Raw genomic sequence first — 27,790 nt, 5'->3', positions numbered from 1 at the left:
ATATCCATCTGGACTTCTCTGTGGCGCCTTCGCTCCCGCTCTTCACTCTTTTCCCGCGCTGTGATTTATTGCTCTTGTCTGAAGGGTGAAAAATAATCAACTTGGAGTGAACAGAGAGGCTGCGGCACCGGGAGAATAAGAAGGTGAAGTAGACAGAAGTAGCTTTTAATCCCAATCTTGAATTTTCTGCCGAAAACCCCTCGGTCACGGCAGGTTAGACACACAGGGAGCTCGCACTTTAAAGCCACGCTCACACACACGGCGAAGGGCACGCGGCGCCGGATAACCCACAGTTCAGTCCGGCCACTCTATTTCACATGTGGTGCACAAAGTCAGCATCACTTGGATTAAAAAAAAGAATGGAAAAAGTGGTATTTTCCCCAGACACAGACAGGAATCTCGAGCGGTGTGGTATTAGAAATGAACAGGGAGATTTGACGTTTTATGTCAGCACAATGGGTATTTACTGCACGTTTCATTGTGTGTTCTCACAAATACAGGGTTAGGCCTATACTTTTCATCTTTTTAAACAGTAGTGATCGTAGATTCAAGGCCACACTGGGGAACACTCCAGGACAAGTGTTGCCACATCTCAAGGGCAACTATAAACTGATATAATACAATACAATACAATACAATACAATGGATTGTTCTGGTCCAATACTGATACCGATATGAAGGGGGTTAGCATGGCCGATAGTCTACAGTTATGTGGGATGTGGGATTTTGTAAGGCCTATATTGGTTGAAACGATATGCCGTGAATGTTACGTTCCCATTTCCCTGTAATAACTCCGGTGGTGGAGGTACAGACTTTTGTTTCACTTTACACATTGGGATGAGGCAAAGACAGTTAAGTTCTAGTTTCCTCGTCTTGCTCATGACAGTAAGGGGATTAGCGGGAACTAATTGGACAGATTAACTTGGATTTAGCCACGAATCCTCCCTACCTTTCTGCGTGTGCCAGGCTCCTTTGCTCTCCCCTCCCTTTCCCCTTGCCTTTCATGTACAGTGTAATCCTTCTCCTACCCTCCCGCTACAGCACACGACTGTACATTTGAGCTCCCGAGACAACACACTTTATTCTTGAAAAATATTCAATTTACTTTCATTTTTCTTTCGCTGAACGTCCTTTTAATCCACACCTCTGGATTGGGGCGATATGGCGCTGGCTGTCCTCGCCTGTTATTGTTCCTGTTTATTGGTTTATTGTTGATGTTTTTCAAAGCAGTGCCGGCCGAGAACAAAGGCTGTTTAGTTTCGGACGTGAATCCCGGCGTTTGTCTGTCTCTCGCGGAAGAGGAGAGGGGGACAAGGCGGCCTCTGTGGTGGTGGTTCACCGTTGGATGGGCTCCCGCTAGTTTCTCTGGCTTCGCTCCAAACTAGTTATCGCCTGTCCTATTTCTCTGCCTCAACTCTCTCTCTCTTTCTATCTCTCCTCCATTGAATCCCTGTTTTCATTTTTCTACACTTACTCTTTGTTTTCAATGCGGCCCTTCTCCCTCTCTCTGCTCAGAAGTTTGCCCTTTCTCTCTGCCTCACCGGTGTCTGGTGATAATGCCAGTTTGAACACGTTCGATGGGAATCTGATTGCCTGCTTAGATTCGCTCACCCAAAGCTTACGCCACCGATACCTGAACTTTTTCTATTCCTATACAAAAATACTTGTCATCTAGAACCATAAAACAGTACAATAATGTAAATTTCTTTTGAATTTGTTACTTTCTTTAGTGCTGTTCCTTGACCCAACAGGCATCAAAAGTTAGTATCGAAAGAAAAAGATATATTTGTTTAAGAGATATATATGTCCGGAATCAGTTTGAATGAGACCACATCAAAAAGTTGCAAATGTAAGATCTGGTGACGGATTTCAGTAAAAGTTGATATAGACCCATTTGATTTGCTGTTGTAGCCCAAAGATATACACAAGGATGGCAATGAATCACAAAATATTCCAACCGAGAAAGTTAGGACACCCAAAAGGTACATTTTTGCAAGCCTTCTGGATATTATGTCTGCATATAAGATATTCTTTATGCAAACAGCTTGCATCCATCCAAACAGTGTGACATTAGAGTCTCCTCTCAAATCTAAAATGCCAAACAAGAAAGAGGAAACTCAATAAGACCTGCTATTTTTCTCTTTGTCACCACCTCATTGTCTCCCTTCCCCACTCTCGCAGTAAATAGACAGCGATAAGGAGCAATGCATTATGGGTCACGGGGGAAATGGCTTTCGATAGCGCAGGTGTGTGTGTGTGAGTGTGAGAGTCATCGAGGGGTGGCCATATATTTACTTTTAATTCCATGTTGAAAACCATCCCAGTGTGAAGCGCCGTTAGCATCAAGAGACCCCCTCGAAATCAATACAATTTATTACCCGGGCCTAACCGTGCGCGCGCCGCTCCTAATAGCCAGGTTTATGGGGAGGACCGCGAGTATCGACCCGGACCGGGAGACAGGCGAGGAAGGAAGAGACCGACAGAGAGAGAGAGAGAGACGGCTGCCCTGGCGGTTCTCCATCTCACTCCATTCAATTTAAATGTCAACCAAGCAATAACACAGGAAAAAATGAAAAGTCCTGACCTCTAAGCACACGCGCACGCGGTTAAGTCGGCGTTTGCCCATAATTACCCGACCGCTGCGCCCGCCATCTTTATTCATTTTGTCTCACATCAACGCTCGCGCCGTTATTAGCGAGCTGTTTACATTCACATAAATACAATGGGGCGCGTACTTTAGCGGTCGAGGGCCAAGCTAGCGCACTGTCACTTCCTAAAGGCGAGATAGTCGTCTTGTACTCACTTTTATCTATGTTATAATGTATCTGCATCAAAAGCACTCCAGGAATTGTCAACGGATGGCCTGTGTCTAAAGTTTATTCATAATCACAAGGCAATGTTAGTGCTCAAATTGCCTTAACTGTGATGCAGTAAAGGCTAAGCAACTTCAGAGATAGTTTTTGTATTCAGCTGAGCCCTTCACAGCAGAAGAAATTACCCCATTTTGTAATTCTTAAACAGGAGTTCTTGTGTTTTTCTACATCTCACACCTCAGCACACCATTTAAAGTGATAGTCTGTAAGTTTTTTTGTTTTGTCTTTTGTACAAATTTAATAGATTACTTATAATTGACCGCCTGGGCCTGAAATTTGATGTAGCATAAGTCGTAAAACGTTTATTCCCCCCCTTTGCTGATCTCAGACACTAATCAGTGCCATCACATTGACCAATGAGATGTGCTTTCCCGTGAACCGGCCTATCAGGATCATTTACCTTTGAAAAGTCTCTCTCCTCATTTTGCAAAATAGGAGCAGCTTTCAGGTCCAATCAGGAGCGGACTTGTTAGTTTACTTTTGAAATCCATCTGTCTTTCTCATTTTGAAATCTTACAGAATATCACTTTAACTGCCTTAAGAATTGTGCCTTGTGAATTTGCTTTGAACACTTAAGCAATAATATATTATGCACATCTCGTAGCATGGTTGGAGTGCCCTCTGCAGGCAGCAAGGGGAATTGCTGATGACAAACTTTCGCTAACAGCAGGGGAACAAATTGATGCCACTACAAGAGGACATGCAGTTAATAGTAATCTGTGTAACATATAAACATTGTTCATGTTACCTCATTTTTAAATGTAGAAAAGGTCCAAGTACCTCCTAGCTACAGTGCTCTATACCTCATTCCTGTTTATCTACAGGCACCGTTACTACACGCTGGATATTTTAAGACACTTCACTACATTTCAATCTAAAAATATTTCCTACTGGACCTTAAAAGTAAGAGTCAGACTTGCATTCGCCCTTGACAGATCCGTCTTATTATTAGTAGTTTTATTAAGACCTGCGCGCACATCCACACACACACAATCTCTTCCCTCTTCCTCCCTGATTTAATCTTGATTCTGTCACAACCCGGAGCCCGCGTGTGCGCCTTGGCGGGGGTAATAACCGTCTGCGCGTGAGTGGCAGGTAGATAATGGCTTGTCAGAAGAAGCGACAAGTTTGTGTCCTTGTGTTGTCTTCTCCCTAAGAGTCAGGGAAAACAGTCCGATCGCAGAGAAGGAGACGGTGGAGAAAAGCTTGCGTCTTTATTTAAGGTGGAACTGTCTTTTTTTTTTGTTATTAAATTTCAGGAAGGACACAAGGAGTAGACAGTAGAGTCAACAAGTGATGTGACAAGGTGGCTGCTGTCTCGCCAAATGAACACTTTTCCTCTTTTTTATAGGACACAAAGATGAGGTTTAATTATAGTTTGGCGAGTTTGGGCGTTTCAAGACAATGACAAGCATTTTGAGGGTAGACAAAGACAATTATGAAGAGTGTGCCGGCATTTTTTTTTCCAGCACGTCTTTGGGGCTGTTGCAAACAATTTGGCAGTAGATTCATTCAAGCTCTATATTTATCCTTTACTGCGCCAGTTTTAGATTTATGTGCATTGTATTGATGGTATAATGCAAGATATAAGCATTAAGTGGCTATTTTATGACAAAAATCTGATATGAAACATTTGCAAATCTTACTGGGACCCAAAATTTTCAGGCAAAACATTGCCTAATCCGTGAATAGGTGTTTTTGTCCAGTAAAAAAAAAAAGTTTTAAACAAAAGCCTTTTGAAAATATACAACACAAAAGATTGGATACTGGCTACCAATTCTTGTGTGCCATACAATTCTTTGCACTCTTTCCATAATCCAAAGCAATCCTTGAATCCATTTTGCCCACAATTGCCTCATGTTGCAGTACCAAGGCTCAACTTTTTTTTTTTTTTCTTTCAATCTGTCCAAAGAAGGCATAGTTCATATCCATCAAGGTTGAGAAATATTGAATAAAAGCTTTCTTCACTTGGCAGCTGCTTTTGATAGATGAGTTGCCACAGGAGCTAAAGGCCTGGCTGTTTTGTGCTAGGTGGTCAGACAGTGCCGGCCGGTGACTGGGGGAATCTGAGGAAGGTAAACACGCCAGACACGGCGGAGTTGAAGGATATGAACTGGCAAGAGAGACTTGGATTCACTGTTGGCAGAAAGAGAGTCGTGAGCAAAGACAAAACTTACTTCGACCACCACCGAGCGAGCACTCACACACTCCATCCCAATTCTTAATGTGGTTTTCCTTTTTTTTTTTACAATGATCGGAACATTGAAATTCAGAAGTGTGCCCCTGGGACAGTACACCGGGATGAGGGGGCATTTTTGCTTTCGTACACATGACATGCTGCATTGAAGTTCAGGCTTAAGCCACAGTTACACAGTATATCTCGACTTAAAACTTTTATAAAGCCTTTATTTGTTAATCTGATACAAGCGAACATTCCGAGAAGGGTCTGGATGCAGCGAGTGGAGGGGCGCGTGATCAGTGGAGCTCCAGGAATTGACATCACCTCTGCAAGACAACGCTAGATCAAACTAATAAAAACTAACCCTAAACCTAACCTTATGAATAGTGCCTGCCTGACTTCTGTTTGGGTAAGGATCCTTCGTCACATCTGGCAGAGCTGCAGATGGCTCTCAAACAGCCATACGCTCGGTGGAGTTAACTGGCTTTTCTCCAACGAAGCCTCCTTAAACCAGTTCTGCGCTATGGGAACTGGATGCACCAAGAGGGAAGAGAAGAGAAAGGCATCCACTTCTCTGCTGCAGAAAATGAGCTACAACGTCCCAGAAAAAGACCTTCTGGACTCCAGCTCCAGTGGACAGGTCACTAAAGAACCTGTCCCAAAATGCTGCTCCATCAGATTCCAGGAGGGACATGGCGTCCTGAATCCCGTCCACGTCGGGCCGAACTTTGCTTTGGACATTACCAGCGTTTAGGAGAAGCGTCTCCTTCACAAGAACGAGCAGGGGATCTCCACAGTTCAGAGGAGAACCCTCAGGTTTTCCAGGCTGCACCAGAACCAGAATATTTGTATTCGCTCATTGCTAATGTGAGATGCACTTTATGGGTTTACGTTTGCCCAAAAATCTGAAAAAAATTTAATAAAATAAAAAAGACTACGCACTACTTTAGAGATTGCCTTAATCATGTCTAGGATATGGATATTTGTTTCCATATATACTGACATGTATTGGCAGGATGGGTATTGTTTGCATAAAGATAACTCCTGTTCAGACATGGCTTTAGTCAACCCCTGGTTCAGTCTTGGCTGAATCTCTGTGCGCTCCTGATTTACTACTCCCCATTTGCAAAGAGGCCCGTTATGTGCGTGTGTAAATGTAGGGGGACCTGGGGGGGGCATATCGATCCGGTTAAATGAGCCAGTTAAGGTAATTAAAGCCCCGAGCTGAGAGCAGGGGAAGGTAGATTCTATTGACAATAACAGTTCTCAATCCGCATAAGATAGGAATCAGAGGCGTACCTTGCAGGAGTTATTGCATTTCACAAATGGCTTAATGGCATCAAGGAGCGGGAGGGGAGAGAGAGAGAGACGCGCTCGTGAAATACTGTTGTTGTACTTTAGGGACAGTGCTGAGTCAGCGCGGTGTGCTGAGGGGGCCTCTGGCAATACAAAGCACATTTGTGTCATAGTTTGTTCATTTATTGGAGAAATCAGCTAATGGTGCTGTGCCCCGGAGTTTCAAACAATAGACTACGATATCGGCAATTGAAAAATCGGTAGCACTTAACTTTACAGCATAGTAATAGCGTGGTGCCTGAAGTATAATAGCACGGCCCTAATGATAACAGTACATACAACTTATTTATTTTATTGTAATGGGGATCATTTTAATTCATATTCTTTATTTGTATGTTACGCTTTATTCATAATCTCTTTCCCTCATTTATTCCAGAGCCAATGCGGACCCCAAAGCGCCTGAAGATCGCTGAGACCCGTTCCCGTCTGATCGCGGTGGACTGGGAGTCTTTGGGTTACAACATCACGCGCTGTCACACCTTCAACGTCACCATCTGCTACCACTACATGACGGCCGACAACCGCAGCAAGGCCGACTGCCTGGACATGGACCCCAAGGGTGAGGGCGCCGGCTACCTCTTACACTCACCAACCCAGTATATTATGACAGTATTTGGTCTTACATCTACTAAGTGTTTTATCTACTGACACTACTCTCACTTCAGTTGATACATTTTTGCAACTCTACTCACCCAAACTGCTTTCCCCACCCTCTCTATTCAGCGCCGAGGCACGTGGTTGGAAGCCTGCCTCCTTACACCAACGTTAGTCTGAAGATGATTTTGACCAATCCGGAGGGACGCAAGGAAAGCGATGAAACTATCATTCAAACAGATGAGGACGGTATGTATCGCAAAATTGGACACATGCCACATCTTTCCTCAAGTGGCTTGAATGACAGCACAGTTATTTTTTACCCACAACGCACACATTTTCAAAGCAAAAGAAAGAATAGCCTGGAGTATACCTACTACACAAAACGGAAGCTGGTTCTGATGCGTATTCTGTTTAGTTTGGCTTCTTACCTAAATCATTGTTTATTGATTGAAACTTCATCAGATGACATCTAAACATGTGATTTTCAAAAAAGGAAGGCCAGATTTATAGGGGTTGGTGGGACTAGATTTCATCCTGCCTGCCAGATTAGCATATTGTCTTTTATTTTGGTTTCCTTACGTTATTTTTTATGTGCTATTTGAACAACAATGGAAGGCCACAAACCATATTCACAAGCAAAACATATTTTGATACTAAAATTCTATCAATGTATGCGACATAGAAGATTTACATTGTATCACCTTTTATATGCCTTTGTTTACAGTCCCAGGATCCGTTCCCAGCCAATCTCTCAAAGCCACTCCGTTCGAGGACAGGATTCTTCTGATGTGGAAAGAACCAACGGAGCCCAACGGCATCATCATACAATACGAGGTACCCTCTTTTACCTGCGGTAGCGCATAAATACTGTACACATTCAATGCTAACCCAGTGTTTTGCCACTCGCTGCCCCTCCACAGCTCACCTACAGCGGGCTAAGATCATTTGACCCGTCCGTACCTCTCCAGCGTCCGGGGATAACGGTGTCTTTGCCCTCCAACGCGACACATCACCTGTTTTCCCAACTTCACCCCGGGGTCACCTACCAGCTGTCAATCAGGGCGTCCACCTCTAAAGGCTTCGGACTGGCAACCACGCTCAACGTAACCACAAATATATCAGGTTTGTATTTGCAATGATTTCAATATCAGACTGTATTAGACTGCTCACTATACCACCAAGGTGAATGATGATTTAAACTGCATTGTCTTTCCAGCCCCCACTTTAGAGGAATATGATGGATCCGAGGCCTTTTTGAATGAAACAGCAACAACCATCACCATCCTGCTCAAGCCAGCCCAGGCCAAAGGAGCGCCAATAAGGTAGAAAACATTAGCAGAGTTGTTCTGGTTTAGCCCTCTGGGAGCTTTGGAGCTGCCAGAGGGGAAAAGAATTACTCTTTCACTCGTTACTTCAACAAATGTTGCATTATGGATATATTTTCTATCAAATAAAGGTTCATAAGTGCATTAATAACAGAGAATTCTAATCATAATAACTAATTGATCTACATGCTACATGCTAACTGCTAGCTTCAAGTGCCGTTTTTTCACTTCTACTGGACAATCTGCTTAATTTTCTAATACCAGAATGAGACTATACAATTACATGGACTAGAGCTGGGTACCATTAAACAATAGACTTGGTGTTTTCAGCTCAAATAAAAGTTTTTTCCCAATTTCCTAATTTTGTGTTAATAATAATTAATATTTTCCGTATTTTCTCCCCATTTTCCACCAACTTACCCCCATTTGTCTTTGACTTTTTGCACAATTTCTCCCCCATTTTATCCCCTATTTCTACCCAAATCATTCCCCATTTTTCACACATTTCTTGTTCAAGATGAACCTGATATTGTAAATTTGCATTATTGTTTTGTTAACTAGCTCTAGATGACAAATATTTTAGCATAGGTATTGTAAACCAAGTATCGTTAAAGTACCAGTATTGAACAAAATGTAACGGTGCCCATCCCTAACATGGACCCATTTTGATTTGAATTAATGGGGCCAGATCTTGTGCGCGATCTTGCATGTGGTGCAGGTTTTGCGCTAAAGGCTGCGCCACTAGGGAGAGGGCGTTATTTAAGAAAAAGAGGCAGACTGAGGCGTGGTTCATTACAAGCAGCACAATTGAAAACAAAAGCGAAATTGCCTTGAAAAGTCTGTTTTAGCGTCGGTTACACACGGGCTTACCACCCCTAACACCAAAACAACAACAGTTTTCCATAAATAAACCAAACATGCCTTCAAGTGCCACAACATCAGGTCCAATCTGCGTTTTAAGGTGACATTTCCATCGTGTCTTTACCTCCTGATGATGCTCCTTGTGTAGCCACAGCTCAGTCCAAAAGAAAGAAGCGCATTTTACAGGCCGCATAGCAACTTTTTTTCTTTTTTTCCAATTCAGCCGCTCCAAGAATCCTGCAGCTGTAGCGCAAATGTTCCAATACACTACAGTTTTCTTGCAACTACTGCATAACTCTGCAACTCCTCCACAGCCAATATGACAGTTTCTGATCAATTAAATCCCGTACATTTCGTAACTTTGCGCATTCGAACGGTGTCCAACGCGAGGCTGCTGCCTCTCTTTCCCCGCCCGCTCGGCGGAGGGACAGTTTTATTTCTTTAATCTTTATTAAACATTGCACGTTGCATCACGCATGTTACGCGTGTACAAGAGAATCCCCCGTCCCCCCTTCGCAAACCACCGCCTTCCGCTGGTCCGGGGAAAGCATGGGGAGGGGGCGGCACCACAACATTGCAATGCGAGTCTGTCCCCCCTTCCTGTCCTGCCAACTTTTTGCGCCAGGTATGACACTGAAGATTGCAAGGAGCGCCACCCGTCTGCGTACTCGTCTTCTTTACAGCCTGCGCTATGAACCACAAGATCTGGCCCTATATCTTTTGTGTTATGCTTATAGTAGAAAGTATCTATTTTTGCTATTTTGTCCTGTTTTTTGTTGACTTAGAACATATTAAATGCCACTTGTCTTATTGATATGGGATTGGATGAAAAATAACGCTATTAACTATATTACTATAACAACAATTACATTTCATCCTAGCATTTAGTTGGAAAAGCTTTGAGTAGCGCAGGCTCCAAAGTTCCCATTCATTGTGTGGGTTTGTGTAAGACAAGCACAGACTTTGAAGTCAATACACAGTAATTAGAATATTACGGTTGCACAACACAAAGCGTTTTATATACAATTGTTTCCTGCTTAGCACTATAATGAATCTTGCTTTTACAGTGCGTACCAGATTGTGGTTGAGGAAGTGAACCCACAGCGGTCGCGGCGGCAGGCTTCCTCTGACTGCTACGAGGTAATGATTGTATACTATGTTATAGATGCACTAACTTTAAATTGGCCATTCTAATTGCTTCCATTTCCCGCAGGTGCCAGTGTCGTACCACAGCGCTTCTACCAGTGGGTCTCCGTACTACTACGCCGCCCAGCTGTCACCCAGTAACCTGCCCGAGCCCCTGCCGTTTACCGTGGGAGACAACAAGACCTATCAGGCATGTTGATATTAGAGCCCACATTCTGATAACAGACTTTTTTCATTTTTAGATTTAATCATGATAAAAAAATGCTCTTCCCTCATGAAAAAAACATACCCAGCATTGCACTTTGTGCCTGAGTGAATCTGCACATTCAGTCTGTCTCCTTTTGTGGAGCTCGAAACGCTTATGACGTTTAATCCGCCTTAAACGAGTGCATTTTCACCAGTTCAGTGTTACCCAAATCTCGACTGGTGCTTACACCCTATAGGCCAGAGTAACGCCTCATTTGAAAGCTAAGATCTACAAAATGGATTTTAACAAATCTTTTTCCATACGTTGTTTCTGTGTTGTCGTCGCTTATGTCACATTCTTTTTCATAAAACATTTTTTGTTGCTCTTTTTTTTGCGTTTTCCTTACATTTGTGTTGCATTTTTGTCACTCTTCTGTTGCACGTTTTATCGCTTTTTTGTCACTTTTTGTCACTTTTACGCTTTTTTCTTCTGTTTTCTTCTCTCGTTTCTTCACTATCTTTGCGTTATTTTCTAGAAGCTTTAGATTTGGGTGAAGCCAAACTGAAAACAATGTGCTCTGTTCAGGTGGGGGTTAAGAGGTTACATAGTTGCCCATTTTGTCCAATTGTATTCTCTCTGTTTGAGGGATTGTTTGCAAATCTTTCACATTTTTTTCTGTCTGTGGCATTAAAAAGTAAAGTAAGTAAAAGTAGTATTAAACACCATTAAATTGGACTTGCTTCAGCCTGTATAAACCCTGGCCAAGAAATGTTCCCTCACAAACACATTGTTTTGAGATATAGACACTTAGTGGCTAAATGTCTAGACCTGTTTTAAAGAGATTGACTGTTGTGTAAAATAAAGTAAATGCAATCCTTCTCGTCACATTAATATTAAGTTTGAAGGTGCTGTGGAAAAGGGAAGATTGATTCCTTGTCAAACTCTCTCGAAAAGTTAAGTTAGTTAAGCCTCATTTTTGCGAAACTGCTCAACATATAAGGATTTGTAATATAAAATAAACCAACTAACTACTGTACGTCTTTGCACGATTGTTAATAAGCAGTTCATTATTTTATTTAAATGTCTTTTTTTTTCTCTTCTCACTGAAGGGTTTTTGGAATCCCCCGCTGGCTCCAAGAAAGAACTACAACATTTACCTTCAAGCCGTGAGCAGCACCGAGAGGGTAAATTAAATGTTAATCAATGCGTAATTACACACTGCCTTCCATACACATTGAGATTAACACGGAGTCACATTATTTAACACTCTCTTTTAAATCAAGCTTCACAATTCAAATAGCAAATGGGTCATTTGTGTTGCAGGAGACAAAAACGCAGTGTCTGAGGCTAGCTACTAAAGGTAAGTAAACAAATTATCTCTGGTCAATTGACATTTTGATGGGAAGCGCTCTGCTAATTACTCATAAAAGAAAAAAAACATTCTAGCCGCAGCGCATGTCATTAGCACAATTAGCTTAATGCAGCCAATTTATTCCCTTTGTCGGGTGTCGTTCGACGAAGCTGCCCGCAAATTTTCAATGCGCAATTATAGTTTACTAAATAAATGATGGCTGAGGAATGAAAGGAGGCTGTGGTCAACACTTTAGACACACTCAGAGAGACAGTAATTAATCTATCATCTACGACTCGCCAAATCGATTAGACGTGCGTGCAATATATTTGGACATAGAAAAGTCAATAGAAAGTCATTGTAGCTATTGCCCCTGCAGGGATATAAAAAGGCTAAACACCCTTCACTTTTAGATCGATAGTTTTCCATATGCAGTGAAGTTTTTGGGACTACTATTTCTAGCTAGAAGAAAGCTGCCAGTTATTGTGTGAATTACCATGCAACTAGCATGAACAACAAAAAAATTCCAGCAAAATGCAATACAGATGTAATAACTATTAGCGAATCCAGTTGTTTTTGTGTCGAACAACCAGGGAGCGTCTAAATGTCATGTTTCCACATCCAGCCATATGCCGAGAGATTATCAAACCGCTTTAGATGGTGTGGCTCTAATCCCGCCAGGATGGTGCGCGAAATAGCGGCGCATAGACACGAGCGCAGAGGCGCACGGGGAACACACTGTTTTCAGGAAAGATTTTCAGCAAAGCGACCAAGGGATCAGAGGTGAGCCGTGCGCAGTAAGAACATGGATAAACAGCAAAATACATTAACACGAGTGCAGTGGAGCCATTTCAACGGCTGAGCAAATCCTGTTGGTTTTTATTAGAAAAAAAAAAAAAGAGAAATATGGGGGAAGTAAACAGTTGTAGATCTGGAAATGTGGGCAATTCGGCTTCTTCTTACGAGCATGTTTGATCAATTAGTATTTGCTTTATCTCGTAAACGTAGATTACCCTTTTCACCAGAACAATGTTGTATCCATGATTTTGCTGAAAAGAGGTTTATTTTTCCCTCTTTTTACATTTTGTATGACCTTTTTCATTCCACTTCCTTATTGGTAGTGAATGCAAGATGTGATATGCATAGAAACAAAAAGGATAAGTGGTGTTTGATACTAACGTATGTGGCCAGTTAGCAAGCTAGCTCGTTCGGGAAACTTTTCAGAGTTCTTTAGCTTGTTCAAAGTGTTTTTCCGTTAGCCGTTAGCATTTAGCCATCAAACATCGCAATTTCACGATTTCGGCTGAACGATTTGTTAGATTTGCAATATTGAGGGTAGATTGAAAAAACTGGTACAAGAATCACACCCATTTCATATTTGTAGAGGTATAAAATACAGGGATAGAGTTTTGTGCTTTAGGTCAAAAGCGCCACTGCAGGTGTCATGGCATGTTGTATTTTTTTACGCGTTAATTGTCAGTGAGAGTAAATACTACGCTGACAGAAAAGACAAAGGGAGAGAGGGATATTGTACATTGTGCCACAACACAATGACACAATGGGGATATTTTTTTCGTTCAAACTTGGGTGTAAATACTGCTAAAGTGGCACTAGCCCACAGTTAGCTTCGCCCGTTAGCCTGCTAGCTTCTTCTGATCGTGATAAAACAAGTAACAAAATGTTCATCAACAGAATAAAAGCTGTAGAGTCAGAATACAATCAGATTCGTCGTCAACTGAGAGCAGTTAGGGAGATGTTTTCCATTAGTGTGTATTGTGTATTGTCGGGTCGGAGGCAGAGAAAGTTGCAAGTTTCTGGCCAGAGACACCAGGGGGAGATGAACCCCCGCCCCCCCAAAATTATTCTATTAATATTTGTAAAAGTTACTTAGTTCTGCTTTAAATGAGACCCTATGAAAATGATTTCACACTTTGATCTGTTCGCCATCAATCACACAAACTGACAGATGAGCATACAGTATTTTGTCTTCTCTATTTGTTGTTTGAGCTCAAGTAAATCTAATGGGAACGCCGCTACTGTCTGTCCTGACGAGTCCCGATTCAAATACGAGACGTCTTAGAAGGATGTTATTTTGTTACTATGCACTAATGGACAAAGTGCTCGAATGTCCTCTTCTTAATGTCCCCTCGGCATATTACGCACTCCCTCCCTCACCCACACGCCCCTCCGGTACAGGACGCTCCCCATTAGGTCACCCAGGCCATTGTGTCTTGTCATTGCGGCCCGAGGGGGGCAGCGGCTCGCGATTGTTAGCTGCCCGACCCGAATAGCGCTTTACATTACGAGCTTCCGCCAACACTACGAGGTCAAAAAAAACAAAAAAACAGTCTTTCAAAAACTGTTGTTCTCCTCCGCTTTGACGGCTATTGTGGCCCGTCTCCCATGCGAGTTTGACTGACCTGACACGAGATGAAAGAGAGACAATGGCAAAAAACCTGACACTGAATGATAAAAAAAAACAAATGACTTTGGTGGGGTTTTTCCACTGAACTACAAACCGGAAAGATGGTTCATGGAGTTTTTTTTTTTACCTTTTTGTTATAAATGATCAAATAAAACTCATCTCACTGACTTATTATGAATAAGTGCTGTGGCTCAGGCCTTGAGCATTTTTTTAGGTGACATAAAGGAAATGAGAATAGGCTAGTTGTGGATGAAGATGTGAGTGACTTAGCAATTGCTTTTGAAAGGATTTTGAAAAAAAAGTATTTGTGTAGTATAAATATAGTATAGAGCAAGATGGTAATTTAAGGCTACGGCTGGTGTTTTTGAAAGAAATATCCCAAGTTACGTCCGCTAATGATACCTAATCAGTTGAAGATTAGACCCCACTATTTCATTCATCGATGAATTGGTTACTTTATCAAATGATTATCGATTAACTGTTAATCATCGGCTTAGTGTCAAGATTGTAAACATAACTTTCTTCCCTGTAATAATCATGAAACATCGTTAAAAAATTATTTATTAACCAAAACCACCAGATGCCAAATGTATGCTTATTTGTACTTCAGTTATCCTGTATTTTCCCCTAACATACAGTACTGTACAGCATAACGATTAATTGTTTACACTTTTTAATCGATTAAACCTATAGTGGCAATTAATCGATTAATTGATTAATCATGAACATCCCTATTGGCCCTACAAACTGACTCTAATCTTAACATAAGACTTAACATTTTTCAAATAATACATGACAAAATCAATCAGGCCAAAACATTTGCAATATAACTTCAAGGACGAATTCAAATGTATATTTACGGGTAATCAAATGCAGCGGTGTTGTGATGATATATATATCTGCTTATGTTCGGGCCATAGATGCAGAAAAACAAGATTCCTATAGTCTGTCACTGACCCATATTGTTAATGCAAATCCCTCTTATTATTATACCCTACACACACAAACATTAGCCTCATATCTTTACCTGGTCCTATTGTGAGGTCTCCAGATGATAGACTATAGCGCTCTGGGCCATATCCATATTGCATAATGATATTTACCTTTTCACATGTTACTGCCACGTTCATGTTCAAATTCCGCTGCAGATCAAACTGATTTGTTGATGTCCCGAATTAGGACAATGGATTACAGTTCGATTGATGTATCGCGCCGTATCGGGTTTTTGCATAGGTCGTGTTGGATTATTAGGATTATTATAATGCTCGGTAATGTTCTTATATCAGCGCATGAACTAGGATCGCTAAGTACAGATTAAGAGCAGGAAAACAGATGCTATTTTCTCTTTTACGGCCTCACCAACAAATATGCTATGTTAATCGCAATCGAATAAAGAAATAAATAATAATCTTAATTTAAAGAATATTCCAGGTTATACTGTATGTTGCTATGTCAAAAATGCAAACAAAAATCTATCGACTGTATGAGGTCATATCATATGAAAATTGGCAAAGTCCGGAGGGATTCAAGACACAAGGCCCCCCAATATTCTTCACTCACTTAATAAAAAAATATTATGTTTTACAGCTATGGCTAATGACTATGTGCGCTTAATACTGAATTAAAGGTGCATTGTGCAACTTTTTATGTGAAAAAAAGTTGATATTTCTTTGTATTTGACCTTGTCGTTACCCAGTGGCTGTATGAGTAGTTAGCATGGTCCCGTTACTTTCATCACAGTGGTCTCTAGGAAGCTCCAGGATCAATTGTTTGGAAGGTTTTATTCGATCGTGATTAATCTTTCACCAGAAAACCTACACAACAATATCAAATATCAACTTCTTTACAGACAGAAAACTTGCAATGCATTTTTGTTTCGTATTTATGTCAGGAATCCACCACAAAAAGTACCAAATTAATATCTCTAAAATAAATGTTTTCCCTATTTACCAGCAGTGTCTGGCCTTTGGGGCATTGTAGGCTCTTTGGAAACCACTGAAATCTGACTCTGTAGAATAGACTTCAACAAACTTGTTCTTAGATGCATGTGTTCCTAGATGCATGTGACTCTAACATCATATTTCAGCCATCTCTCAAATATTTTACACAAGCACCGTGCACTGAATGTTGATTTTAAGAAATAGATTGCAAATGTAAGAGCAGAACCTCTGAGGGAAAATCGCAAATTGATGGTTTACCCCCCAAATCATTCGTCCCGGGCACCAAGCAAGTCCTGCCACGCGCGGAGAGTTTGTACATTATATCCCCAAACAGCCCCAAATCAAGGGAGTTCGCTCAATCCTCCGAAGTCATCATGCGCGCGAAATGAGTTTGAGTACGAGTGATATTCAGTGACATTGGAGCTGAGACGCCCGGACAGCTCTAGTCAAATCACATTTCCAGGAGCGATTCCCCTTTGAGACCGGCGGATAACGCTGAAAAATAATATCCACGCCCGCAGTCGATTGAACCGTTGAAAGAGTCTTATTACAAATGTTTGCGCGGTTACAGCCCAAAGACATCTAATTGATTCACTACACGCCGCTCCGCCGAGAAAGCCCAATTAGATCAGAAAGCAAGACAGGGAAGTGTGTGGGAATGATTACTTTTGTTCTGCTATTGACCCAAGAGCGACACGCCAGGATAAACATTTGATACCTTTTCCGAGAGCAGTTTCCGAGACGGTCTCTTTTTTTTTTTTCTCGAGCAACATGATGCTTTAGAAGAACGTTTGTGTTGTACAGTTCTGCGTTGTTTAGGCAGAAAAGTAGCTGTGGATTATTATGTAGAGCTAATGGATTTGTTCTGTATCTCTTGCTAGAGACGCGGCGTTTGCAAAAGAGCTCCACCAGATTACACTGACTAATCAATAGATCGCCCATTGTACACAGTTGAATACAAAACTCTCCATCTGTGCTGCGAAAACAAAACGGCATTTCACTGGACACTTGGTTTGCAGGGAGAATTTGCACATTTGCCTTGTTGTATTTTTTCTTGACGAGGCCAATATTTCACTACTGGCAATCGCAATATTCACACGGTTCACACGGTAGCTTCAACTCCAGCAAATGTGTTTTGAAATGTATCTATTTCTTGTATTAGTTTTGCAGCTAATTTTCCTGTCTTTTCTCTAAATGTCTCAAAGTGCATATGACTTTTGAAAATATGACTTATTTACATGGATAACATCTGTTGTAAGTAATAATTGTCATTGTATTTCAGTGAAGCAGCAGTGTCAGTGAAGAACTGTTGGGCATTTTTTATATTAATGTTTATGCTCCTGACAGGAAGTGACATAGATAAAGGTAAAGTTCCAGAGCAGTTTGTCTCATTTCCCATTGACATAACATGGTCGGCATGGCAACAGCTTACAACATGTTTGCCTCTATCTATGTCACCTCCTGTCAGTGTCCAATAAGGAAGTGAAACTCGAAACATCACAAAAATGGTCAAACTAAAGAAAGCTGGGACAATTTTGCAGAATATTAAATATAATTGTGTTAACTCTGTTTTAGCAAACATTGTGTCTAATATGTCATATGCACTAATGCTCCTGGAATGTTCATTAACCTCTTAAACCCCAGTTCGGCTTTACTCAAATCTAAAAGCTTCTGGAGCTCATAGCATATATGCCAGTGTAACGCCAGATTTGAAAGCTAAGACCTGCGGAACAGATCGTTTTCTCTCAAGCTGGAGATAATGTGCTCAGTTCAGATGGGGGTTAGGAGGTTAAGAAATGGTCATGGTCATTAAAAAAAAAAAATCTTTATTAATCTAATCGCAATCTCATTTTTGGTCAGAGAATTTTCAACTGGATACTTTTCCAAAATCGTGCCACCCTAATCTCAGCACATCACTAAGAAAAACCTTCTAAGCCTTAATATACAGCTAAGTTCAGGTGGCTCGACTGTGACTGCGGCGACGATGTTACCGAGATACTTCAGAATATATTATTAATCTAAGGATATAACATGGAAGCTTTTTTATAATGAAGCTTGTCAGAGCCTGAGCTATAATTACATTATAAATGCATATTAGCGTGGCATATGTGTCAGCCTCTGTCTGCGCTGCCTTACCTAACTCTGTGCTTAATCACATCATTACAGTCTCCTTTTAAATTACCGCCTGTTTCCTTATCACCTGCGCCACCTCGCTGTTGTCAGGGCATTCTGTGGAGAAATCCGTCGAGAGCCTCCCCGAGCTGTTTAGGTGGCAGAGTTTTGCTGCCTGAAGTTACTGGGGGGATTTGTAAATAGTCAAACTCTGCCAAGATTTGGTATTATTTGGGTAACAGGCTTATAGTCAATATGAAAGTCTGTGAAAGTAGAGCACAGTGCCTCTGACCGGGAGATGTATTTGCAATATTTTTTAAATGGTTGGTATGTATTGCCCTTTTCAGTTCAGTTTTGTATCAGTTAGTCTTGTTGTCCGCTCTACCATACGTGTTAAGCTCATGCAGACAATCAGAACTGTATTTTGTGTCGATAAGTGCTCCCTTTTCTTTCACAAAACCTATGAATAGAAACAAATAACAGCTTCAAACTTCAAAGAAAGAAATATTTTTTGTTATTCATGTTGTGCTCTTTGTTTTTTTCCCCCTCATAAATGCTGCAAATCCTCACGTGTCCATCTATCGTTATTGTTCTCAGGGGCTACCGAGGAGCCGGAAGTCATCCCCGACCCTGAAAAACGGGCCGACCGCGTGGTCAAAATCGCCGGAATCAGCGCCGGCGTGCTGGTCTTCATCCTGCTGGTGCTGGTCGCCATCCTTTTGGTCAAGAAGAGGTGAGTGACAGCCGACCACCGCGTACGTGACCCACGAAATCCAGCTCTTAAATGTCAATGTGCTTCAATGTTTACAGCAGGCAGTACTTTGTGTGTGCACCAGCGGCATGCGGCAGACGCAGAGCAACGCAGAAATGAAACTTGACATTTTTTTTAAACCCATCCTGATGTTGTGTGGCAGTGCGGTACTTGCTGTAGTGTAACACCATCTTCCATCCATCCACCATTAATGTTGATCTCCCCTTGGAAACAGGAAGGAAAAGTACTTATGTTGTGGTTTAAGTACTTTCTGAGGGACCTTTTGGGAATCTTAGACAGTATATGTTTGGAAAAAGTAACATTTGCAATTGTCTTATGAACGTAAGAAAAGTGCAGTAGGGGTGCGTTTTTCTAGCCTGCGTCTACTTGATGCAGGGCTCCCTCATGTGGTAATACAACAGTACTACAACAAGCTCCACAATCACCTTCACACTGACTGCTCTAGCTGATACTTCACCAGTTGATCCTATTCCTCCATTGAATATTACGATTGAAAAGCACAAAACATCACACAATGTAAATATATAAACTTAAGTTCATACATTCCACATCTCTTTCATGTTTGAAGAACAGTTTGTTAAGAAAGTCACGCAGCCAGTTTTGCAGCACTGACCTTCTGATGAATTTCCCCAAACTTTGGTCCAATAACATCAAAGCAAGAACACTTGCACTTAAAGAGAAGTTCAATTTCCTCCAAACATTTCAAGTGGCCTCGGGCTTTGAGGAAAAACCAAGAGCTCGTCTCGCTCTCATTAGAAGTAATCAGGATGACACTTGGCAAATCCACAACAATTAGGAGCTGCACTCAGTAATGAACTAAAGGAAGCCCTTAGCACAAACTGCTCTTTTTTACACCCCTCGTGTAATGGGTTCATAAGGTGTAATTACTCTGATGTGAGAGAGTGATTATGTTATATTAATATATGAGTACAAGGATGTGAGGTAAATACAGTATGTTAAAGTTAACAGACATTTTTTAGCTGCTCTTTACACATTTATTCAATCTTCTGATTCTAAAACAAAACAACTGGATTTAGTTTTAAAAGTGAAGAGAAAACATGTTTGCGACATGACCAAGCCACGCCATGTCCTGAAAGTTTATGCCATGAGTCGTTTCTGGGGAGATCAATCATCATTATACTCATTCCTTTCCAAACTCGCTACTTTTTGAACAATACTGCATCTTTAAAATGGTGGGACATGATGACACTGCGGTGGCATCATCCGTGTTCTATAGCAGAAGGCCCGGTGTTACGGATCAAAGCGGGTCACCAGATATTTCAACGACACCGGCCGGGCCAGTCAGGGCAGCTCTCAGATAGTGCATGAGTAGTTTGATCACTTTCAGCATGTGGACGAGGAGATTAGGTAACACTTCACAATTCAGTTATTGTAAAGCGCTGGTAAATAGCTGACTCAGTATTTTTTTTTTTTTACCAAGGCTTTACAAATGCGTTTCAGCTTATTTGAGTCTACAGCGCCCCCTATCAGTCGGTTTATCTCGATTCTCAAACCCTTTGCATGAACTTCCGGCTATAGCGGACGCAGACAAAAGTGGTTTTATTTCTGTTTCTGTTGATGTTGATTGGGACAGGACAGCAGAGGTTTTCTTTTTGTCCTTAATTTGCATATTCATGACACTTGTGTCTCATTCTTTGCTTTCTGATTGGCTCACACAACCCCCAGGAGGACCTACTATTCATACTCTTATTACCTGTAAGTAACTACGAACCAACGGGCAGCTGCTGTTAACCTTATTGGGCGACTTAGTGGCTTAGTTGTTGTTATTTATTTTTTTTAATTTAATTTTACTTTATTTATTTTTTAAAGATGCAGTATACTTTTTTCAAGGACAACACATTTTCAGCTGATCAACCAGTCAAAGCCATCCTCATTGACGCCTGGCCGGGGTAGAGGTCAATTCACTTGAGTTAGTTTAGGATTTTTTTTTTTTTTACTTTAAATAAATGTCCATGCCTGGGTTCAGAAAGTATTTGATTTTATGGAAGCAATTCATTAACCAGGAAAGACCTTCTAAGATCTCACTTATATGGCTGTAATGCTCATGGTCGTATTCATACTCTCTCGATTACTATTTATTCTTTTAAAAATAAGTCTTCTCTTAGGCTTCAATAGAGGCTGCACCTTGTGAATGTTCACAGCTATGAATGAGAGCAATGGAAAAGTTCTGCCATTGTTGTATTGAATCTGAATAACAAACATGAACTTCGACATATTGAGGCGGGAAAACATTGCAATGAACAATACCGAATAAGAAACTAAAAATAGAAATCACAGTCATTTCTTGTTGTAAAGTACATATTAAAGTGATATTCTGTAAGTTTGCAAAGTGAGGAGAGTGAAATTTGAAAGTGAACATTCAAATTCCTTCCTCTTTAACCAGAAAGCCCTTTTAGTTTCTGTTCCTGTTGAGGAGAGCGGGGAATAGAAACTTCAAAAGTAAATGATCAAGCTCCTCCCACTCCTCCTGATTGGACCTGACAGGCTGGTTCACAGGAAAAGCTCGTGTCATTGTTTGACGCGGGAGGATACTAGACTCTGATTAGTTGCTGAGATCCTGGTAGGAGGGACTATAGAAAAAATAATAAAAAATAATTAACATATCTTCAATTATAGTTTGCTTTGGTATAATTGTTGAGGTATTATGAGTATAGGATAAATAAATACGTGTATTGACGATAAATAATTAGGCCAAAAATATTATCAATTGAGAAATAAATGGATATAGTATAAATTACTGTTACAGTCCTAATCTCACTGTAAAATGTGAGTTTTATTGTAGGGTAATGATACAAAAACAGTCTGAGATTTGAATACTTTCTGAACCCCGTGTTTTGCTTGGTCTCTTCTTCAAAGTGAATTGGTCTCTCCCCGGTGTCTCCTACATGCTCCAAAGTTGCTCTGAAGCCGACTCCTGACGGCCGGCGTTAGGCTGTGGAGAAAAGAGACAAAAAAAGCGTGTTATTTGAAAAAAGGATGCTGCACCTGTGAACTGTAGCTCTTTGTGTGCATGTAGTCATGTGACCATCCATCCGCCCATCACCTCACAGGTTATCATGGTCCCTCCTCTGCGGAGAGTCTTTTTTGACTTCCTGTTAGACGAAAGCGGCGGCTTCTTTGGTCTCGGACGGGGGCTTTTGTTTTAGCGTCTTTGAGTCCTGCTTCCTGCTTCTTTAAACAGCGCTGTTAGGACACTTCTGCATCTTGTTCCAATATGCTACCAGGGGGAGGCTTCTTTTGCTATTTCTGAACACAATTGATATTCCTTTACATAGATATTATTAAAAGGCATCTAATTTAACCCAGTATGCCTTGTGTGAGTGTGTGTTTGCTGACGTAGGGGTCATAGTGGTGGTGTTTTGGGAGTCTGGAGGTAAAATGTTGAGTAAAAAACAAAAAGCATGCTTTTCGTGTGTGTGTTTTCTGGGAAGAAGTCAGAGCTGTTCATAGTGTCAGTTTGACAATACAAACTACAGTACTGTGCCAAAGCTGATGTGTGACAATGAACATTTTGTGTGGTTGTAGCATTTCATATTAGTATGAATTTGGACTTTCACACATTACTGTAGCGGCAAAAGCCTGCATAGTGAAGGAAAGCATCTCCCGTGTCATTGGCCTCTCCATGTTGCTCAAACTGATCGCTATCTATGGCTCTGGGTACAAATGCTCCCGCACGCTCTGTCATGCTTGACATATTAATCCCGCCTCAGTGATGGCCCTAGGATTTGATGGATCGTACGCACGTCGTGAGAGAAAGTACCAAAAAAGAAATTAAAGCGATACCGTGATGTTTGGTTTGAGAGACGTGATTCTTCTTCACTGGGCACCTGTCCGAAGGTAGACAAACCTTTCAAAAATGACAGATCGGGAGCTAAAAGTGCGGTCTGTTATTGACTATTGCGTTCATGAAGAAATCTAGTTCATTCAGGATTTTACAGTGGGTTGAAGAAGTATAAATAACCCCTTTCTTTTCTTTATGTTGAGGTTCGACACTGAAAATGTACAAATTGTATTTTTTGTGCAACACTGGCAATGGATGCACTTTAACACCGACCTAAACGGTTATGAACGCTCAAAAACATCACTGCTATGTACGCAGGGTCGGAATGTTTTTTAATGCAATATTATGGGGTAGTCAGAGGAGAGTTGTGTTATGATTTTAGTATCAGGCTGCTAACAGGATAAAACAAAAATCATATTTAATACGAGTCTTTTGTTTGGATAAATGAAAAAGCACAGTTGTACTTTCCAAAGTGTTTTGTGAGTTTGTAAAGCCTCTCTTCCAATGACGTGGACCTGCGGCCTTCGCTCGCTCTCACAGAGAAAAACAGGTCTGATCTGCAAATTTGAGGATTGTTATTCGAAATGGGAGAATAGTTTAACCTCCACATTTTCTCCAGTTTGGCTTTACCCAAATCAAAAAGTTTCTTGAAAAAAGGATGACGATATCGAGGATGAAAATACAACAAAAAAAGCGATAAAAATGTGACAAAAACGCCTACAGACTGTAAGCTCCAGTCAAGAAGCTTTTAGATTTGGGTAAAGTCAGTAAGTTAATTGATTTTGCCTAGAAAATAGCTTTGCCAAACACGCGGACAATTGTTTTTTTCCTCACCGAAATGCTGAAAACAACCATTACGCTTTAAATGGAAGATACGGAAAGAAATTGAGCAGCCTTTTATTTGGTGATGGCTTTTATCCTTTGCTTACCTTTAGCTCAAAGTTCTTCCCATTTGCTTCTGGTTTGTCCCCCCCCCCCCCCCCCCCCCCCCCCCCCTGGTTTGGATTACAATACTATCCCCAACAGTCCTCTTATCTCAGTCTGTTACATGGCGACATGACTCTACTCTCCTTGCTTGGTCTCTTTCCTGGCTTGAAAATGTGGGCCTTAATATTATAACACGTGTGTGAGGCATTTTGGTCAGTGGGCTCGCTAGCGTTCAAAGCGATATATATGAATAAGCAACTCTCTCTGCTCCAAACAGGAAACTGGCGAAAAAACGCAAGGACGCCATCGGGACGACGCGGCAGGAGATGACCCACATGGTGAACGCGATGGACCGCAGCTACGCCGACCAGAGCACGCTGCACGGAGACGACCCCATGGCTGTGACCTTTATGGACAGCCACAACTACAACAACAGATGTAGGTTCAAGGGCCAAAATCTTTGACCGGTTGCTCTGGGTTAGGGTTAGCAGCACCATTTTGGGAACGAAAAAACCCAAGTTGGATTCTCGTGAAGTATTTGGATGTCTTGAATTCGTTCTTAAAGCTTTTTAGCATCGTTTGAAAACTCACTTCCTGACCATGTTTCCTCCCGCAGCGCCCAACGACCCCCTGGTTCCCACAGCGGTTTTAGGTGAGATGATTTTAGCATGGACGGACCTTTTTCACAGTGTCCCATAGAGACCACCCATCCATCTCCACTTACCCCGCACCGGCCCCTCCCCCTGTGCTCATATAGGCCTGTCCCATTTGTCTCATTGTCTCAGTAGTAAGGCCCCGGTTTGTCCTTAATTGGCGGTGACCGTAGCGGTTTAAATGTCAAACGCAGTCAAAGTCTTCATTATGGCATCCCACTGTGTCTGCGTTCCGGCCTCCACCTCTGTCTGACCGGCGGTGCGGTCGCCCCCGCAGGCTTCTGGGTGTCAGGACTCGGTGCCGTTACGTTTTTATTATTGCAGATTAGCCGGTAGATCGTGTTTATGAAAGACAAAACAGAGGATGTGTATGTTACAAATATAGAGCACTGTAATGGAATGTGATAGATCATTTTCTAACGAGTATTGCAAATATAGATAGATTTTGCAAATCCTCTAAAGCAGTCGCTCACATCTCAGAATCCAAAAGTGACTTGTTTTCACAGTTTTTGATTATTATCAGAACTCTGTATACAATAATAGGGTCGAACGGCATAATGCTTTAAAGTGTTGCGTCGGAATGAATATTTCTGTTGAAAACCCGTTGCACTGAGGAGTGTAATAAAAGCTCGCCTTAGGTTCACATTTGAAGAATCTTATGCATTTTAATAAAGCTGGGGTACCTGACTTTTTGTTGTTGTAAAGAAAATTGTTTTTTTTAACCACCACAGAATATGTTGTAAACACAACAAAAAAACTGACCATGTTGCAATATCTTCACCTGATTTTCTTATTGAGTGTTAGAAGATAGAAGTGGAATCTAAATTAGCTCAATTCCTTCCCTTTGCCACCGCCCAGCTGTACACGGGAAACGTGCATATAAACAATTTGCTTGAACAATTCGGATGTCAGGTACCCCAGCTTTAACCAACTGTCTTAGCATTAGCCTTGTTGTTTACATGTAAGTTCAGATGGCAGTAGCGCTGTGAGGTGGGACATTTTCAGTTACCCGTTGCCTTGAACGCAGCATTAGACAAGGACTTGAAACACCGCAGTGCCACCAGGTTCAAGTCATCCCTGTTTCGCCCCCTGTTTCGTGTTCCCAGCCGAGCACTATTGATATTCACAGTCATTGCCATCACGCTCCCTCTGAGGCCTCATTATTTCCACAGCTTGCAGTTGTTTTAAGCCGTGCCATCGCCGATATCCAAAAACTACAGACACTTAGCACTTAAGAGGAGATGGACAATTTGTCATTTGAGGGAAAAAAAAAAAAAAATGACTTTGCAAATGATACAACGCTGTTACTTTCAAACGACGGGGACATCTTAGAGCCTGCAGACCTTGGCACAAATGCGTTCTTTTTTCCCGAGTATACCATCTGCGTTATCCATTCTTCTCCTTTTGGCTTGTTTGTCGTCACGATCTTTTGGTGCCATGGTGCGAAAGCCGTGCCAACTCAGATATTCTCCCAACTTGGGGATGTGTTTATCTTTAGTTTAGTCTAGTGTTGACAGCGCGGCTTCGATGCAAAGCGCTAACGTCCCCTAAAGGCCCTCGCGATGCACGGCGCCACCAAACCGCACTAATTAACTCGGCCGCACTCTCCTATAATGCGGAGCGAAGGCTGCAGTAACAGCGTGTCTTGGCCAATCATATCACTGGGCTGTGAGGGGGTCCAGGAAGTAGAGGGTTCAGATTCGGTGCGGGGTCAAGTTGGCTGTTAATTGGCCTGAACGGGAGTCTAACAGCGCGTAATGAGCTAACATGTCCGCAGAGCAGGCACGAGCATGTATGGAATTATCACTGTCACTTAGACTAACACACTGGGCTGTAGATTAGGGTCAGGGTATCACTTTACTTTACACACAGAGAAAACATGTATGACGGGAAGAGCATCAGAGACACAGCAGGTGAAAAGATACATTTTCCACATAAGATTCTTTCTCACCATCTTGTTTTAATGTCAGAGTGAAAAAATTATCCAAATGCCCCATAGCGATGTTTTATGGCGTGTTGTTGACTTATACCTCAGGAAATCACTAGTGCGTATTCATTCGCAAATAAATGTATTGTGGTATCCACGTGTAGCACGAAAGGCAACTGAGAATATTCTGTAATCCAAATGTGGTCGTTTCCTTTCTGGGAGTCCGCAGCGGCAAACACAGGCAGCGATATACACGCGCATGTGCAGATGTTTAAAAAACTTTAGAGCCCGTTTTGTGAGGTTTTCTTTACACTCTTGCAACAACATCTCCACTTAAGTCGCTCCTACAGACTCCAGTGTGGTACTGAATATTTGTAAGGATTTTTAATACTTAGTTCCTAGCCTGATTTATTGAATTTTGAACCTAAAAAAAAAAAAGAAGCATGAATTCCACTATTCACCTGCAGCGTCTAACCTGAAGTACATTATAATCGATGTCAAATGCAAGCTGTGGTAAATGATCGGAGTCTTTGCAGCGCTCATGTTCATCCGTTTTTGTCATCTTTTTTGCATAATACCTGAACATTATGTCTCTCATTACATCTGTGCATCAGACTAAGTAGCAAATCACTTTCTATCGATGTTTAGTGACGTAAGTAATTCAACCATCCATCGATCCATCCACTCTTTGTCTGACAGTTTTATCCTGCTAATCTTTTTGCTCTCTTCCTTTTCTGCTACTTTGACTTGTAGTCCCAATAACTGGTGAGTAAAGACAACTTCAACAAAGTGTTATAATAGACTCGAAGCAGAAAGAGAATTGTACTCTTTATCTCATCATCATTGTTATGCCAGCAATGTGCTCATCTCTAGCTTGTGCCGCCAATTTGTTTCTTTCTTTTCAACAAATGTCAACTAATACAATATACTGTAGACTTTTGGGTACAGTCCATTTTAAGTCAACATAAGAAGTACAACTGGGAGAAAAGATTGAGGAAGACTGCGCCGCTCTCTTTTCCAGATGAGAACCACACAGGCTCGGCGGCGGAGAACAGCCGGCTCCTGGACGTCCCGCGGTACCACTGCGAGGGCACCGAGTCCCCCTACCAGACGGGGCAGCTGCACCCCGCCATCCGAGTGGCCGACCTGCTGCAGCACATCAACCTCATGAAGACCTCCGACAGCTACGGCTTCAAGGAGGAGTATGAGGTAGGAACAGTGGAATTGTGCAGCTGGACGAGCGTGAGTGTGTGTGGTTGAAAGGTGTTCATAGATCTTGTTCTTGGGATTATTTCTTTGCTCTTACATACTTTTTTAATATAATTTTGGTTACTGTAAATAAAGGAAGTGGCAGCTT

The 27,790-nt window shown here is 41.7% G+C and overlaps 1 protein-coding gene across 13 annotated transcripts in view; it reads left to right on the top strand.

Moving 5' to 3' along the window:
• Positions 1-27,790, top strand: part of ptprk (protein tyrosine phosphatase receptor type K) — a 132,525-nt gene that overhangs the window by 93,025 nt on the left and 11,710 nt on the right. For 8 of the 13 annotated variants that reach the window (XM_079572644.1, XM_079572643.1, XM_079572640.1 and 5 more), the window contains exons 12-26: positions 6,785-6,967; positions 7,132-7,251; positions 7,730-7,839; positions 7,926-8,127; positions 8,222-8,327; positions 10,259-10,331; positions 10,405-10,527; positions 11,634-11,708; positions 11,848-11,884; positions 18,950-19,085; positions 20,811-20,840; positions 24,131-24,291; positions 24,470-24,505; positions 27,187-27,198; positions 27,455-27,642. In XM_079572644.1, coding sequence (XP_079428770.1) covers positions 6,785-6,967; positions 7,132-7,251; positions 7,730-7,839; positions 7,926-8,127; positions 8,222-8,327; positions 10,259-10,331; positions 10,405-10,527; positions 11,634-11,708; positions 11,848-11,884; positions 18,950-19,085; positions 20,811-20,840; positions 24,131-24,291; positions 24,470-24,505; positions 27,187-27,198; positions 27,455-27,642 — 1,592 coding nt within the window. The remainder of the gene's footprint in view (positions 1-6,784; positions 6,968-7,131; positions 7,252-7,729; positions 7,840-7,925; positions 8,128-8,221; positions 8,328-10,258; positions 10,332-10,404; positions 10,528-11,633; positions 11,709-11,847; positions 11,885-18,949; positions 19,086-20,810; positions 20,841-24,130; positions 24,292-24,469; positions 24,506-27,186; positions 27,199-27,454; positions 27,643-27,790) is intronic. The other 5 variants (XM_079572641.1, XM_079572636.1, XM_079572633.1 and 2 more) reach the window with 4 other exon arrangements.

Source organism: Gobius niger (assembly GCF_951799975.1).
Source record: "Gobius niger genome assembly, chromosome: 15".
NCBI lineage: Eukaryota > Metazoa > Chordata > Actinopteri > Gobiiformes > Gobiidae > Gobius > Gobius niger.
Note: the sequence above shows the minus strand (reverse complement) of the source record. Positions and strands in the feature narration are given on the sequence as shown.